At 37.0% G+C, this 18,444-nt stretch overlaps 1 protein-coding gene across 8 annotated transcripts in view; it reads right to left on the bottom strand.

Moving 5' to 3' along the window:
• Glcci1 (glucocorticoid induced 1) overlaps nucleotides 1–18,444 on the bottom strand; it is a 72,925-nt gene that overhangs the window by 30,176 nt on the left and 24,305 nt on the right. For all 8 annotated transcript variants that reach the window (XR_015685360.1, XR_015685361.1, XM_087656474.1 and 5 more), the window contains 1 exon segment: nucleotides 15,881–16,032. Coding sequence is in view for 6 of the 8 variants with exons in the window: in NM_001439907.1 (NP_001426836.1) it covers nucleotides 15,881–16,032 (152 nt within the window). In the remaining 2 variants the exon portion in view is untranslated.

Genomic DNA, 18,444 nt, shown 5'->3' with positions numbered 1-18,444 from the left:
CGGAGTGTTACTTTGGTAAAGGATCTTGGTTCAGTTCTCAGCACCAAGATGGTGGCTAACAACCATGAGGGCTAACAACTTTCACTTTGGTTCAGAGGATCCTACATCCACTTCCGGCCTCTGCAGGTACTGCACACTCACAGTGCCCAGATTATTTATACATACATAGTAGTTGCATGATATGTAAATATACATATATATACTTGTATTTATATAACATATAAAAATATATAAATATATACATACATCATTTACATATATAAATAAAAGGAAAAACACCTATACACATAAAATAAAATCCTTTTAAAAAGTAGCTAATATTTATTAGCATCATAATGTCTAGATAACCATGTTAAAGCTTAACATAGATTATTCTGCATAATCTTCTCTGTAGTAGGTAAAAGAATTATCCTGTAAATTCTGGAAGCACAAACATCTTTTCAAATGGTTTACATTGTTCCTCTCATGGAAAAAACAATCATTGACACAAAAGAAGTATTAGCATCTAGTTCTCATATCACTCCTTCATGTTCATCTAATCCTAAACTGTAATCATATAAAGCACACTCGAGTTAAACAGGCAGTCCGCACCAAAGTAGTCATGGTCCTGGTTTGGGTAGAAATTTTTGTTGTTTAAAAGATATATTTAACTGTACTAAGAAAAAAAAAACATGAGTTTCTTAAGTATATTTCATTCAAGTATATCATGCATTTTGATCATATTTACTTCCAAAATTTTCCAAGATCTACTTTTATGCCATTCACATATAAATGATTATATATGCATCTGTCAAGCCTAATGTCCTTCTATGTGAGAAAACATGCAATAACCATTCTGAGTCTGACATTTCATTTAATAAATTTAAGTTCCATCCACTTTCCTTCACACGACATTTTGTTCTTCATGGTTAAAGCTCCATAACTGTGAGTACACATATGCCTATCAGATTTATCTATTCATCTGCTGATGGACACCAAGGCCGATGCCAGCCTGCCTACCATGAACAGTGCAATAAACAAGGACATGCAGGTGCCTCTCTCCTGTCCTCTTAGGTAACTTAGAGTACATTCCTCGTAGTAGATTGATTATTATATGGGAGTTTCACTTTTAGTATTTTTGGTATTTCCATAGTGGCCATGCTCATTCACGTTGCTGCCATCCCCATCTTCACTGGCATGTTGTCTTCTTAGAGACAGGGACTCTAACCGGGGTTTAAAAACACCCTGACGTTTTGATTTGATTTGATCCTGATGGCTAAGAATGTTGAACACTTTTTAAATGTTTATTAGTTATTTGTATTCCCTTTTGAAAACGGTCTGTTCATTTAATTTGCCCTTGACTGACTGGAGTGTTTGGTAATCCACTTCAACAATCAAACGGTGCACAGAAATCTGGAGACCCACAGCAAAGAGGAAAATAACACCTATTTCTCACCCTGGCACAAACCAATTAACAATAGATTGAAGACCTTAATATAAGACCGGAAACTCTGCTTAAACTAGAAGAAAACATTCTGGAAGTTTAAGACCTATATAGGAATAGGCAAAAGCTTTCTGAGAAAAACTTTTATAGTACAGGAAAGAATCAAAGAATTGACACATTTAGAGGGGAGGTGGTAAAGAAATGGTTTAGTCAGGAGCTTGTCACAAAAACATGATGACCGGAGTTCAACCCCTAGAACCCCTTAAAAAAAACAACTGGGCATGGTGACACATTGGTAACCCCAGTGCTTGGGAGGAAGAAGAGATCACTCCATGAAGTTCCTTGGTAAGGTAGCCTACTCTAATTGGTAAATTCCAGTCCGTTGAGAAATGCTGTCTCCATAAACAAGGTAGACAGTGCCTGAGGAACAACACTTGATGTTGACCTCTAACCTCCACACTTACACCTACACACACACTTTCAAGTTTCTATACCCACCCCCACATGCACACTCACACACATACATGCACAAACAGAAGTAACATGGGATTACATGAACTGAAGAAGCTTCTAGACAGCAAAGGGAATAACAGTATGAAAAAAAAAAGCCCACAAAATGAGAGCACTATGACCACTATTAATCTGACAGATTAATATGTAGAACATATAAAGTACTCAAAAGTTAAATACCAAATAATAAGCAATTACTGCTTTTTCTTAAGAAAATTTCAGCTGGTCAGGTGGGCACTCCTGAGGCTGCAGAGCGGAAGAGACCACCAACACTGCCCACCCCTGCCCACATCCCTGGCCCAAGAGGAAACTGTATAAGGCCTCTGGGCTCCCGTGGGGGAGGGCCCAGGAGCGGCAGGACCCCTGCCTGAGACACCGCCGGACCCTGAAGGAAACAGACCAGATAAACAGTTCTCTGCACCCAAATCCCGTGGGAGGGAGAGCTAAACCTTCAGAGAGGCAGACAAGCCTGGGAAACCAGAAGAGACTGCTCTCTGCACACACATCTCAGACGCCAGAGGAAAAAGCCAAAGACCATCTGGAACCCTGGTGCACTGAAGCTCCCGGAAACGGCGGCACAGGTCTTCCTGGTTGCTGCCGCTGCAGAGAGCCCGTGGGCAACACCCCACGAGCGAACTTGAGCCTCAGGTCCACAGGTAAGACCAAATTTTCTGCAGCAAGAAAGCTGCCTGGTGAACTCAAGACACAGGCCCACAGGAACAGCTGAAGACCTGTAGAGAGGAAAAACTACACGCCCGAAAGCAGAACACTCTGTCCCCATAACTGACTGAAAGAGAGGAAAACAGGTCTACAGCACTCCTGACACACAGGCTTATAGGACAGTCTAGCCACTGTCAGAAATAGCAGAACAAAGTAACACTAGAGATAATCTGATGGCGAGAGGCAAGCGCAGGAACCCAAGCAACAGAAACCAAGACTACATGGCACCATCGGAGCCCAATTCTCCAATCAAAACAAACATGGAATATCCAAACACACCAGAAAAGCAAGATCTAGTTTCAAAATCATTTTTGATCATGATGCTGGAGGACTTCAAGAAAGACGTGAAGAACTCCCTTAGAGAAAAGTAGAAGCCTACAGAGAGGAATCGCAAAAATGCCTGAAAGAATTCCAGGAAAACATAAATAAACAAGAAGAAGCCCATAGAGAGGAGACACAAAAATCCCTGAAAGAATTCCAGGAAAACATAAATAAACAAGTAGAAGCCCATAGAGAGGAGACACAAAAATCCCTGAAAGAATTCCAGGAAAACACAATCAAACAGTTGAAGGAATTAAAAATGGAAATAGAAGCAATCAAGAAAGAACACATGGAAACAACCCTGGATATAGAAAACCAAAAGAAGAGACAAGGAGCTGTAGATACAAGCTTCACCAACAGAATACAAGAGATGGAAGAGAGAATCTCAGGAGCAGAAGATTCCATAGAAATCATTGACTCAACTGTCAAAGATAATGTAAAGCGGAAAAAGCTACTGGTCCAAAACATACAGGAAATCCAGGACTCAATGAGAAGATCAAACCTAAGGATAATAGGTATAGAAGAGAGTGAAGACTCCCAGCTCAAAGGACCAGTAAATATCTTCAACAAAATCATAGAAGAAAACTTCCCTAACCTAAAAAAAGAGATACCCATAGACATACAAGAAGCCTACAGAACTCCAAATAGATTGGACCAGAAAAGAAACACCTCCCGTCACATAATTGTCAAAACACCAAACGCACAAAATAAAGAAAGAATATTAAAAGCAGTAAGGGAAAAAGGTCAAGTAACATATAAAGGCAGACCTATCAGAATCACACCAGACTTCTCGCCAGAAACTATGAAGGCCAGAAGATCCTGGACTGATGTCATACAGACCCTAAGAGAACACAAATGCCAGTCCAGGTTACTGTATCCACCAAAACTCTCAATTAACATTGATGGAGAAACCAAGATATTCCATGACAAAACCAAATTTACACAATATCTTTCTACAAATCCAGCACTACAAAGGATAATAAATGGTAAAGCCCAACATAAGGAGGCAAGCTATACCCTAGAAGAAGCAAGAAACTAATCGTCTTGGCAACAAAACAAAGAAAAGCACATAAACATAACCTCACATCCAAATATGAATATAACGGGAAGCAATAATCACTATTCCTTAATATCTCTCAATATCAATGGCCTCAACTCCCCCAAAAAAAGACATAGATTAACAAACTGGATACGCAACGAGGACCCTGCACTCTGCTGCCTACAGGAAACACACCTCAGAGACAAAGACAGACACTACCTCAGAGTGAAAGGCTGGAAAACAACTTTCCAACCAAATGGTCAGAAGAAGCAAGCTGGAGTAGCCATTCTAATATCAAATAAAATCAATTTCCAACTAAAAGTCATCAAAAAAGATAAGGAAGGACACTTCATATTCATCAAAGGAAAAATCCACCAAGATGAACTCTCAATCCTAAATATCTATGCCCCAAATACAAGGGCACCTACATTCGTAAAAGAAACCTTACTAAAGCTCAAAACACACATTGCACCTCACACAATAATAGTGGGAGATTTCAACACCCCACTCTCATCAATGGACAGATCATGGAAACAGAAATTAAACAGTGATGTCGACAGACTAAGAGAAGTCATGAGCCAAATGGACTTAACGGATATTTATAGAACATTCTATCCTAAAGCAAAAGGATACACCTTCTTCTCAGCTCCTCATGGTACTTTCTCCAAAATTGACCATATAATTGGTCAAAAAACGGGCCTCAACAGGTACAGAAAGATAGAAATAATCCCATGCGTGCTATCGGACCACCACGGCCTAAAACTGGTCTTCAATAACAATAAGGGAAGAATGCCCACATATACGTGGAAATTGAACAATGCTCTACTCAATGATAACCTGGTCAAGGAAGAAATAAAGAAAGAAATTAAAAACATTTTAGAATTTAATGAAAATGAAGGTACAACATACCCAAACTTATGGGACACAATGAAAGCTGTGCTAAGAGGAAAACTCATAGCGCTGAGTGCCTGCAGAAAGAAACAGGAAAGAGCATATGTCAGCAGCTTGACAGCACACCTAAAAGCTCTAGAACAAAAAGAAGCAAATACACCCAGGAGGAGTAGAAGGCAGGAAATAATCAAACTCAGAGCTGAAATCAACCAAGTAGAAACAAAAAGGACCATAGAAAGAATCAACAGAACCAAAAATTGGTTCTTTGAGAAAATCAACAAGATAGATAAACCCTTAGCCAGACTAACGAGAGGACACAGAGAGTGCATCCAAATTAACAAAATCAGAAATGAAAAGGGAGACATAACTACAGATTCAGAGGAAATTCAAAAAATCATCAGATCTTACTATAAAAACCTATATTCAACAAAACTTGAAAATCTTCAGGAAATGGACAATTTCCTAGACAGATACCAAGTATCGAAGTTAAATCAGGAACAGATAAACCAGTTAAACAACCCCATAACTCCTAAGGAAATAGAAGCAGTCATTAAAGGTCTCCCAACCAAAAAGAGCCCAGGTCCAGACGGGTTTAGTGCAGAATTCTATCAAACCTTCATAGAAGACCTCATACCAATATTATCCAAACTATTCCACAAAATTGAAACAGATGGAGCACTACCGAATTCCTTCTACGAAGCCACAATTACTCTTATACCTAAACCACACAAAGACACAACAAAGAAAGAGAACTTCAGACCAATTTCCCTTATGAATATCGACGCAAAAATACTCAATAAAATTCTGGCAAACCGAATTCAAGAGCACATCAAAACAATCATCCACCATGATCAAGTAGGCTTCATCCCAGGCATGGAGGGATGGTTTAATATATGGAAAACCATCAACGTGATCCATTATATAAACAAACTGAAAGAACAGAACCACATGATCATTTCATTAGATGCTGAGAAAGCATTTGACAAAATTCAACACCCCTTCATGATAAAAGTCCTGGAAAGAATAGGAATTCAAGGCCCATACCTAAACATAGTAAAAGCCATATACAGCAAACCAGTTGCTAACATTAAACTAAATGGAGAGAAACTTGAAGCAATCCCACTAAAATCAGGGACCAGACAAGGCTGCCCACTCTCTCCCTACTTATTCAATATAGTTTTTGAAGTTCTAGCCAGAGCAATCAGACAACAAAAGGAGGTCAAGGGGATACAGATCGGAAAAGAAGAGGTCAAAATATCACTATTTGCAGATGACATGATAGTATATTTAAGTGATCCCAAAAGTTCCACCAGAGAACTACTAAAGCTGATAAACAACTTCAGCAAAGTGGCTGGGTATAAAATTAACTCAAATAAATCAGTTGCCTTCCTCTATACAAAAGAGAAACAAGCCGAGAAAGAAATTAGGGAAACGACACCCTTCATAATAGACCCAAATAATATAAAGTACCTCGGTGTGACTTTAACCAAGCAAGTAAAAGATCTGTACAATAAGAACTTCAAGACACTGAGGAAAGAAATTGAAGAAGACCTCAGAAGATGGAAAGATCTCCCATGCTCATGGATTGGCAGGATTAATATAGTAAAAATGGCCATTTTACCAAAAGCAATCTACAGATTCAATGCAATCCCCATCAAAATACCAATCCAATTCTTCAAAGAGTTAGACAGAACAATTTGCAAATTCATCTGGAATAACAAAAAACCCAGGATAGCTAAAGCTATCCTCAACAATAAAAGGACTTCAGGGGGAATCACTATCCCTGAACTCAAGCAGTATTACAGAGCAATAGTGATAAAAACTGCATGGTATTGGTACAGAGACAGACAGATAGACCAATGGAATAGAATTGAAGACCCAGAAATGAACCCACACACCTATGGTCACTTGATTTTTGACAAAGGAGCCAAAACCATCCAATGGAAAAAAGATAGCATTTTCAGCAAATGGTGCTGGTTCAACTGGAGGGCAACATGTAGAAGAATGCAGATCGATCCATGCTTATCACCCTGTACAAAGCTTAAGTCCAAGTGGATCAAGGACCTCCACATCAAACCAGACACACTCAAACTAATAGAAGAAAAACTAGGGAAGCATCTGGAACACATGGGCACTGGAAAAAATTTCCTGAACAAAACACCAATGGCTTATGCTCTAAGATCAAGAATCGACAAATGGGATCTCATAAAACTGCAAAGCTTCTGTAAGGCAAAGGACACTGTGGTTAGGACAAAACGGCAACCAACAGATTGGGAAAAGATCTTTACCAATCCTACAACAGATAGAGGCCTTATATCCAAAATATACAAAGAACTCAAGAAGTTAGACCGCAGGGAAACAAATAACCCTATTAAAAAATGGGGTTCAGAGCTAAACAAAGAATTCACAGCTGAAGAATGCCGAATGGCTGAGAAACACCTAAAGAAATGTTCAACATCTTTAGTCATAAGGGAAATGCAAATCAAAACAACCCTGAGATTTCACCTCACACCAGTGAGAATGGCTCAGATCAAAAACTCAGGTGACAGCAGATGCTGGCGAGGATGTGTAGAAAGAGGAACACTCCTCCATTGTTGGTGGGATTGCAGACTGGTAAAACCATTCTGGAAATCAGTCTGGAGGTTCCTCAGAAAATTGGACATTGAACTGCCTGAGGATCCAGCTATACCTCTCTTGGGCATATACCCAAAAGATTCCTCAACATACAAAAGAGACACGTGCTCCACTATGTTCATCGCAGCCTTATTTATAATAGCCAGAAACTGGAAAGAACCCAGATGCCCTTCAACAGAGGAATGGATACAGAAAATGTGGTACATCTACACAATGGAATATTACTCAGCTATCAAAAACAACGAGTTTATGAAATTCGTAGGCAAATGGTTGGAACTGGAAAATATCATCCTGAGTGAGCTAACCCAATCACAGAAAGACATACATGGTATGCACTCATTGATAAGTGGCTATTAGCCCAAATGCTTCAATTACCCTAGATCCCTAGAACAAACAAAACTCAAGACGGATGATCAAAATGTGAATGCTTCACTCCTTCTTTAAATGAGGAAAAAGAATACCCTTGGCAGGGAAGGGAAAGGCAAAGATTAAAACAGAGACTGAAGGAACACCCATTCAGAGCCTGCCCCACATGTGGCCCATACATATACAGCCACCCAATTAGACAAGATGGATGAAGCAAAGAAGTGCAGACGGACAGGAGCCGGATGTAGATCTCTCCTGAGAGACACAGCCAGAATACAGCAAATACAGAGGCAAATGCCAGCAGCAAACCACTGAACTGAGAATAGGTCCCCCGTTGAAGGAATCAGAGAAAGAACTGGAAGAGCTTGAAGGGGCTCGAGACCCCAAAAGTAGAACAATGTCAAGCAACCAGAGCTTCCAGGGACTAAGCCACTACCTAAAGACTATACATGGACTGACCCTGGACTCTGACCCCATAGGTAGCAATGAATATCCTAGTAAGAGCACCAGTGGAAGGGGAAGCCCTGGGTCCTGCTAAGACTGAACCCCCAGTGAACTAGTCTATGGGGGGAGGGCGGCAATGGGGGGAGGGTTGGGAGGGGAACACCCATAAGGAAGGGGAGGGGGAGGGGGATGTTTGCCCAGAAACCGGGAAAGGGAATAACACTTGAAATGTATATAAGAAATACTCAAGTTAATAAAAAAAAAAAAAGAAATACCCAAGTTAATAAAGATAAATTAAAAAAAAAAAAAACTTTTTCAACAGAAAGGCTTTAAAGCAAGGGTAAAGGAAACCCAAATTGTTCTATCAATTGTGATTTAGGGTAAAAACAATAAATTTCTGATCTATGAGGTAAATTAAATTATTTTAATTATTATTAAGGTTTATATAGTCACTTATTCCTTTGATTACCTAAACAAGCTATTTTCAGGTAAACGGAGAAGAGGCTGAACATTTTAGTACTATTCAAAGGATGTATATATTTTAATTCAGAGCTGTGACTGCTGAATGATGGCAACAGCCAACTCCTAGATAGGTATTCTCAAAGACTGGCTCCTCCAGAAGGCTACTGTAGATCATAAACCTCCCTGTACAAAAGCTTAATGGAATTTAAAAAAACTTACATAATGTATCTTTAGTATGTTGAAGGTTCATAATTTAACTAAAAATCATTTAAAATAACAATTAAAATCAATAGTTTAAAAGAGGAGATAACATCATTTAGAGAAAGAGCACACATATACGAAAATTGCATTCATGTTTTTGTTTTTGTTTGGGTTTTGTCTTTTGTTTTATTTGAGACAGGGTTTCTCTGCTTATCTCTGACTGTCTTGGAACCACTTAGGTGACCAGGATGACCTTGAACTCATACAGATCCGCCTGCCTCTGCCTTCTGAGTGCTAGGATTAAAAGGCATGTACCACCACCCCTGGCATCATTCAAGATTTAACAACCCACTTTTCATCCTTAAAGGATACAATTTTTAATGGGGTTGGTTGTTTGAAATAAGAGTGTTTACCATATCACCCAGGATGTTCTCAAACTCCTATGCTCAAGGGACCATCCTGCAAGTATCTGGCTCATGGAACGCATGTATGGACATTTCTTTCACATATAAACAAAGGACAGAAAGAGTCATGACAAATGATTGAGGTGTCTTTGCTACAGAACACTAATCTAAAAACATACTAGGCTGATAAACTTCATGGAAATGTAACCTATGAAATTTTTTCATACTTAAGTGACAATTCAAACGGTATACATACCATGCTAGAACACTAAAGAAGGAAATCTTGTAAGACATTTTCACAAACAAGTATAACTAACACTAACGTATGTATTACATCATTAAAAACAAACTTCAGGCTTTCATGATAATCTTCTAAATATTTAATACCATAAATATTAATAAATAATTCACATGTTACTGTATATTTATTTTAGGTCTCCATAAACAAAAGTATTTTTCTGAAAACGTTCATTAGAACAACCAAACAAGTTCAGTATAGTCTATTACTGAAATTCACGACAGCTAGAGAGGTGACATCGGCGGAACTTTGTCTCTCATGCTTGAAGTAATAGGTCCAAGCATGGAATAAACATTTTTAAGGGAGACTCATATAGAATGATATCTTATATAACAATAAAATGTCGTTTTTATATAAGTAATCCATCATATACACAATTCCTCTTGACTAAAATAAGAAGCAAAATTAGTAAATAGGAATATAAGTACTGGAAGCATACCCAGCGCATACTTACATCACAGCAAAACAATGCCCAGAGAATACATTAACTTAGAGACAAAGACAGGATCTGCTAGCATAATAAGTAGTGTGAATGGTTGAGAATATTAACACATGCAATTATAAGAGAACTTTTATAACAAGAAAAAATAATTATTTGCATGATATCTAGAAAGCCAAAAAAATTATCTGAAAATGTATTAGAAACAAGAACATTCAACTGAGATACAGTAAAAATAAATTAGAAGAACTTCATTACAATAGCAAACCATAAAACAAAGTTTATTAAGCAATATTTAGATGATCTTATAGTTGACAAAAATAACTAAATAAACAGATAACCTTTTACTTAGGTAAGATTCAATATTGTAAAGTTGATAGTTTCAAAGCAATATTACAGCAGAAAGTAGTCTATGATAAATTTAATAAGGCCATGAAGTCAAGACTGATGCCTAGGATCCACAAGCAGAAAAAGTAAATTAGAGTTCAGTATAAAATACAATTACATCAGCATGCACATATTTAATGCTTTTCTACAGGCACAGACACTCTCAGAGGACCTCTGTTAATAATGAACAGTTAGAGAGGACTCAGGAGGTGGCAGCTGTTACTCATGCTCTTCCAAATCACACGGACCATCCTGACCCCAAAAGGTTTTAACTTAAACACATTCATTAAAACCCAGAAATCTAACCTGAAATACTCCTACTTTTTTAGTACAGATGAATTAAAACACTCTGGGACAAGTATGAAAGCTCTGTTAATGCGCTCCTGTGAGAAATGAAAGTCTGTGGGTTTCATGAGCTATTTTAACAGCATGGTATTCTTGTCCTATAACAAGTGGTACGGGTGGTGTCCTCGGTGAAGTCTCTCTTAGGCTATATGTAAAAAAGGCTGACTTCACTGTCTTGTTAGAGTATGTATCTGAGACGTTTTACATTTTTGTTTAAAAGAAAGGTATTGTTGGTGGTGTCTCTTAAGACTTGAACATACCTTATCACCTGGAATAAGCTAGAGAACAGTAACATATCGAGGCCCTAGCCCATTATTTGGATGGATTACTCACACAGAGAAAACTGTCTCTACTGAATGAGGAAATGATCAAAGTAAAGCTCAATGGTGAACAGAACAGTAAACTATTAAAACTTTGTTTTTAAAAATTTGAGTAAGATTAAGAGAAAAAGTAATTGTTAGTAATTTAAGTTACTAACAAAACTGGGCAGGAGGACTTCTACTTTATGTCTTTCATCTATTCATTTTTTATATTGATTTTATGTCCACATTGAAAGTTTTACAAGCTTTTTTTTTTTTCCGGAGCTGGGGACCAAACCCAGGGCCTTGCGCTTGCTAGGCAAGTGCTCTACCACTGAGCTAAATCCCCAACCCCGTTTTACAAGCTTTTAATTAAAACAAGCAGCACCATGCTCCTAGAGATTTATAAAATTGCTTGAAATGGTTATGCACTGCCTATCAGTCTACGGGATTATGAGATGGTAACTATTCAACAGTCATACAAATTAGAATTAGGAAGCATTTATACCTGCTCATACCAAAGTGATAAGGTCAGGAAGAAGCTTATACTTCGCAACGTCACTCAGTAACCTAGATGGATGGAGCAGCAATAGAGACAGGAATTTTCCTTTGTTATAACAAATATATACCAGCTTTTTAAAGCTATTCTCCAAAGTCAGCATCTGCGAACAGCTATAATTATAATGTGCCTGGGAAATTATAGAAAGCACCTTTGATCATTGCTATAGACGGTTTTGTTTGTCTACTTTACTCATATACACACACACATATACATGCATACATACATGCTTTAGTTTCAAACCCAGATTTAAAATATGATCAGAGAATGAATATACTTTACACTTTGGGGCAAAGGCTAAAAAAGCTGTCCCTGAAGCTTAATGCCAAAGTCAAAATATTTAGATTTATTTATTTTTATTTTATGTGAATGAGTATTTCTCTACATATATGTCTGTACCATACATTTGTGCCTGGTGCAGACAGATGTCAGTAAATGGTGTGACATTAGGTCCCCTGGAACTGGTGTTACAGATGGTTGTGAGTCATACCGTAAGAGCTAGGAACTTAACCTGCACCCTCCCTCTGCAAGAACGAGAGCACTTAACTGCAGAGCCAGCTTTCCAACCTCCAAGCTAAATTTAAAAGATTATAATTTTTCATTAAAAAGCACTATCCATTCAAGGCTAAAGAAAAAAATTACAAAATTTTACAGATGTTTTTTAGTTCTTTCTACTAAGAGAAACAGGGTAAGCTAATAATCTGGCAACAATCCATTTCTCCAGTGGACTTTTCTTTTAAGACTCACAGTAAATATGTGATTAGGTCAATCAAATATTAAGTTTATAGAAAAGGATATAAATGTGAGAATCATACAGTAGTTAATTTAATGTTTTTTGTTCTGTTTTGTTTTTCTTTTAGAAAAGTTACCACTATGTAACCCAAATCTGCAGGTTTTCCTGTTCCAGGCTCCCAAGTACTGAGATTATATATATGTACTACCCACACTATGCACAGGAGATGACAATTTTTTCTTCTGAAAAATTTAAGAAGTGTTTCAAATAGCAAAGTTAAAACCTGGTGGTGTGGTTGTGGGTTCTGAGGTAGTACTTGTTTCCCATACAGAGTACTATGGGTCCAATCTCAACCACAGCGAAACATTTCAGTGGGTTTCTATACAGCAGGCATTGATCTGAAAATAAGGTCTGTCTCCAAAATTCATATTCTTTTGACAACCTTAGGCTACTTCCTTTTTAAAGACCCACATGTATTTTTTTTGAATTAAGAATTTCTCTCTAGCCATCAACTGTCACATAATTGAAACATAGAAATATGAAAGAAAGAAGGTATTACCAATGCCCTTTACAAAGGAAAGACAAATATTTAATATCTGTAGCAAGATGAGAATATACTCTCTACCCAATTGACATTCATCAAATTAAGGAAAACTACTCCCCGTAAGAGTTCAAGAGTCAATCCACAAACATGTATATAGTCATAAAAGTCATTTTGCATGTTCATCTCTTGTGTCTTCAATTAAACGCACGGATGCTTTGGAGGCAAGACCATTTCTTGAGCATATGAGGCAAACACTAGATTAAATGCTATATAACTTAGTATCTGTTTGAGAACTGAAAAATTGGAGAAAAGCCAGGAGCCTAAGAATCAGCACAATCTGGGCTCTAGACTCTTCATACATAACAAGCTATGCAACATGTATACATTAGTTAAGTCTTTTAAGTCTTAAATTCATCAACTCAGAATTAAGTCTTTTATTTTCAGTATCAAATTTCAAATAAATGACCTATATCCAGACCAAGGCATGGAAAGCCCTCTTTCTGTTCTTCATGATTCAGAGGAAACTATGCTGACCCTATTCTAGACATATGCAGGGTGAAAGGTCCCTCCCTCAGAGACAACACACATACACATACACATACACATACAGACCTTAACCTATATTCCTACATATAAGGGGATGTAGATGTAGATGTGCCTGTTTAAAACGAAAAAACAAGAGTCCTCACCTCCACAGTCTGAGAGGACCTACTTCCTGAGAGAGTATGGATAGAATGTGACTGTGAGAATGAGAGTGGAGAAGGATATACTAACTATCTATAAATGTATAAAAGCACTCGAAATCACATAATAAAGTATGACACAGAGAGCAGTTTAGACTTGAGCTGGCCCACGCAGACATTTTCTGCCATGTAACTCTGAGGAATCCAAGACCCCGCAGTTCAAGCCTGACTCTCTGGTCCCTAAGAAAAATTTGTCAAAATGGAAAGATGAGCCATATTTTATGGAACTATAAAAGTTATACACATATGCTTCATGGATGCTCATATTTGATAAAGACCCCGCAAAATATCAAAAGTGGTTTTTTTCTAACAGCTAGTACGAAAACCTGGTGTTTCTGTATCATTTGCCACACTTAGGTATCATACTTAATCATGTAACAAAACATTAGGTTTCAAGGTACCAACTGCATGGGTAGAGACATGTAGGGAACTTTCCAGAACTGTCTCCTTTCCCTCTGTACTACTATCCACTTACAGGTTTCTTGGCATTCTACCCCAGTGCAGCATCAATCTTATACATCTGCTCTTAATCCCTAGATCCTTATTCTCTGTGACTTCTCAATACCTTTCTTAGAAATGTTTCCTCTTTAGGCTTCTTAGACTACACTAATCCAGGTCCTTTTCCTGCTTTTTGTTCCTAGGCTCCTGTTTCTCAGAGTTGTTTTGAAAGGTAAATAAGATACTGTTTTTGGATATTGTCAGCACAAAGCATATGTTCAATAAACAGTAGATATTCTTGTCTTGGTGGTGACTAAGAACAGCAACTATTTTCAGCATCACGCCAGCTATTACACTAGGGAAGCCAGGCAATCTGTGTAAGAAATCTAGCTTTGATATCACTCGGATGCATGGCCATTGCAAGTCATTTTGTTTCTCTGAGTTTCTGCTTCCCATGTGAATTACAAAGCAATGTTCTTGTAAAAATTAAACAAGATACAGGTAATAAGACAAACAGTTTATAGTATATAGTTTATGTTTGCTCCCTGTAGTTGCTTCCAAATGAATAATCCTAGTTCTTTCGTCCCTCTGTGTACCTTCCTAACACCATGCTCTTAGTCATTTGTCATGTTCTTTTGTCCTTTATGCCCACACTCTTTCACAACCAGAATCTAACTCTTCTAGAAGATGGCTCTCAGCCATCTCCTCAGGTGCCTCCCTCTAAATGCTTAGGCCCACGTGTGTAAGGTGTGCAAATCATTTCTGCTGAGCATCCTACTGCTTGCTATATCGAATTTATGCTTGTTCTCATTAAAACAAGAAAAAGCAAAGATTGCATCATAAAAAATTATGAAGTAGAGCTGACAGGATGAACGAGAATAAAGCAACTCGTTTCAGTTTCCAAGCTCGCCTGCCATAATGACAACAAACTGATAGGGGGCTTCCGAGGCCACGTCCAAATGTTCCACCCTTCATCAGACAAGAACTCGGATTCTTTTCAAACTATAAAGCCCAAAATGTTCTTATTCTGGATGTCCTTACATTTTCATATTCCCTAATCTAATCCCTACTTAGTATTTTCTATCCCTACCTGTCTAACATGTTCTTTATGTCCAATAATAATCATTTACATTTTTAATAAAATTCATGATTTCTCAAGAAACACTTAGTGAAGATATAGTTCATAATAAATGAAGATGTTTAGTTTTTTTTCTGATATGAGAGGAAATATTCTTCAAATCAAAAGGCTAGGGAACCTCCTAAAATAGGATGTTAAGAAAATGGCAAATCTCCTATTTTACTGTATTAGCACTGCCTTTGCAACAGGAAAAAAACCTTTCAACATAGTTCATGTTGCTAACATTCTATAAACTATTTTTCAAGACCTGTGCAAACTTTTCTTGAAAAAAATTTCAAAAATGCTCCCTAATCATTACCTCCATTTTATTATAGAGCAATTCTTAAAATGACAGCATGTCTCCAAATTCATAATACTGCCTGAATTTACTTATTAAATACTAAATAACTAAAACTTCTACAGCTGAGTGACAAATTATTATTATTATGTTGCATATTTAAAACAAGGGATTTTGCTTTAGTTGAGTTTATTTCATATTCAGGTTAATTTAATTACATTCTAGTTTCAAAGTCAAAGAAATGGTTTTGATTTTCTCATCTTACCTGAGTCGCTTTATCTTTCATGCACGAAGGGTAGTGAACATGAGGGTCACGTGGCCACTGTCCTGTGAGGTAAGGTCCTGTTATCGTATCCAAAGAAGAGGTTCGCCTTATTGTACTAGAGTTTCGAATTTGCTGAGATTTTGGTCTGTCCACTAAAAAAAAAAAAAAAAAAAAAAAAAAAAAAAGTAAAAAAATTTAGATTAGATGTTAGAGCCTATTTTTAAATTCATAAACTTCAGAGCTTGTAAATGTCACTTTACCACTTTCTCCCGTAACATAGACACCCCAAACACTTCTTGTATAAGCTGATGAAAGTTATGGACCCTTTTCCAAGGAAATGCATTCATACATATAACAAACACGTTTTGAGGATTTTCACATACCCTTGAAAGCCCAACTATTTTAGGCATCTGTAATGAAATCCACATATCATCTCTATTACAGCTTTAATTAAGATTCCATCATGCCTTACAAACTGCCAGTTTTGTTTGTAAATGCCATGTCTGCATTTATTTCAGTTAAATCTTACAGTGGCTCCTCAGTACCACTGTTAAATCCAATTCCGTGGTTATCATCTATTTTACGAAGTAAATGATTTCCACAATTTGTTTCCCGTTTATCCCAGTGTTTGTTATATTGCTATTCCTCCACATGCCTATTCAAGAGTCGCATGAATAATTTCTGTCTTTTCACAAGCAGAAGGCGCTGTCTCTGTCTCTGACCCTTCTATGTTCTCAGCCTTTAATCCTGTCCTTCCAAGTTCACCTGAAAAACTGTACTGACCTCCAAGGCCACTTCAGATGTCAGACATCACACCAATGCAATGCCCAATGTCATGAAAGCTTGCTCAACATCCTTGTCTCTCCTTTCTAGTGAAGAAATTCTCAGTTACTTCTGCTTTCATGGCACCCTAAGCTTGTCTTTCCCACAGAAAGACAGTTTCAGATACTGCAGACTGAAAGGAAGCTGATGTTTAATACTTAATCAAATTTACTAATGACCATACAAATAGCATTCACAAAGAACTTCATATTTTAACTCAACATCCATATTTGCAGATGAAGACCTCAAAGCAGTAGAGGGAATTCACTGTGTAATGACATAGGGCAATACGAAAGGAAAGCTGAACAGAGAGACCTCTATATTCTATACAGTTCTATCCATATGCTTCAACAATTTGTCTTCCCCAGTGAGGTTCCATAAGTATCAGCTGAAAACCAACATCACATGAACACCTAACATATAAAGAAACGAGAAGATTTTTCCACGTAGCCAACCCAAATAACCTACTACCAGTGTATACACCTATAGTAAGTCCAGAGATTGAGAACCAATACTGTTCCCAAGACTCAGGTCTGATCCAGGCCCATTTTAAGTCAGGCAATATATTGCCTATAACAATAAAGATCACAAAATATTTTGGTTTGTCAGTGTCACTTAGCTATTTTCTTAAAACCAGAAAGCCCTACTAGTTTATTAAGATAGAGAAAAATAATTATACTAGATACTAGACAGCCACTATCTTAATAATGTAACTTTTGTTTCATCTAAGAATTATTTGCAAAAAATCTGAAAGTTACCAAATTCCCTCCTTATTTTTATAACTTAATGAAAGTTTAGTGTACACTAAAGGCAGAAAATCTAATGTTGCCTATTTCTGTTTAGAATTATTTGTAATTTTCTTTGTGATTAATTGTCCTGCGTAGTGAAGAAATTACATTTTGTTTTTAGAAGACAAGGCAACTTGTCACTTTAAATAAAAACCTATAATGCAGAGTCACTTGATCTGTTACTTAGGAATGTAGTCTAATACGTCTAAACTATTAAGTTCTAAAAACTTTCTTTGTGAAAAACTTCATTTATATTTTAGTTTTTCAATTAATTAGTTAATAATTTTGCACTCAAGATTTTATTCCCCTCCCAGCCCACCCTCCAGTTGTTCCACACACCCATACCTCCCACCCCGACCCTCACCCCATCTGTCAGTTTGATACATGTACAATTCTTAACATCATCATGACTTATACGTACTGTAACTAAACTCTGTTTCATTTACTGCTTTTTGCTTTTAAATAATGTCAAGCTGAACATTATGATCCCCTCTGCTCTATATAATTTATCTTGTATGTTTATTCTTTCAGGATTTACCAATCAAATTTAATATTCATATTTTGTACATATTATCTAATTGACTTTTCATTTTAAAAAGTGAGTTTATCCTACTGATTTCACTTGTTACAACAGCATGTAGTATATTTTTTCCTATTTTATAATCCTTCCTACTTGCTTTTCTTTTAGTATTTTTCCCATTTCCTTTTCTTACTTCCTCTTAATTCTTTCCAATAGTTTTTCCACTTTATAAAAGCAATATTTACTAATTTTATGAACTGTGAAAAACAAAATTAATTTTTCCCACAGAAAAGAATGAAAACAATTACTCCTTTAATGGTAAAGCTAATACTTAAGCAGTTGCCCGCTAATAAAAAAGGACATGGAAAAACAAAAGCTATCAGTAGTAAAATTTACATACCTCTACTTAATCTACTCTAAACTATTTGAAAGCT

Source organism: Rattus norvegicus, chromosome 4 (genome assembly GCF_021556685.1).
Source record: "Rattus norvegicus strain SHRSP/BbbUtx chromosome 4, alternate assembly SHRSP_T2T, whole genome shotgun sequence".
Lineage (NCBI taxonomy): Eukaryota > Metazoa > Chordata > Mammalia > Rodentia > Muridae > Rattus > Rattus norvegicus.
Note: the sequence above shows the minus strand (reverse complement) of the source record. Positions and strands in the feature narration are given on the sequence as shown.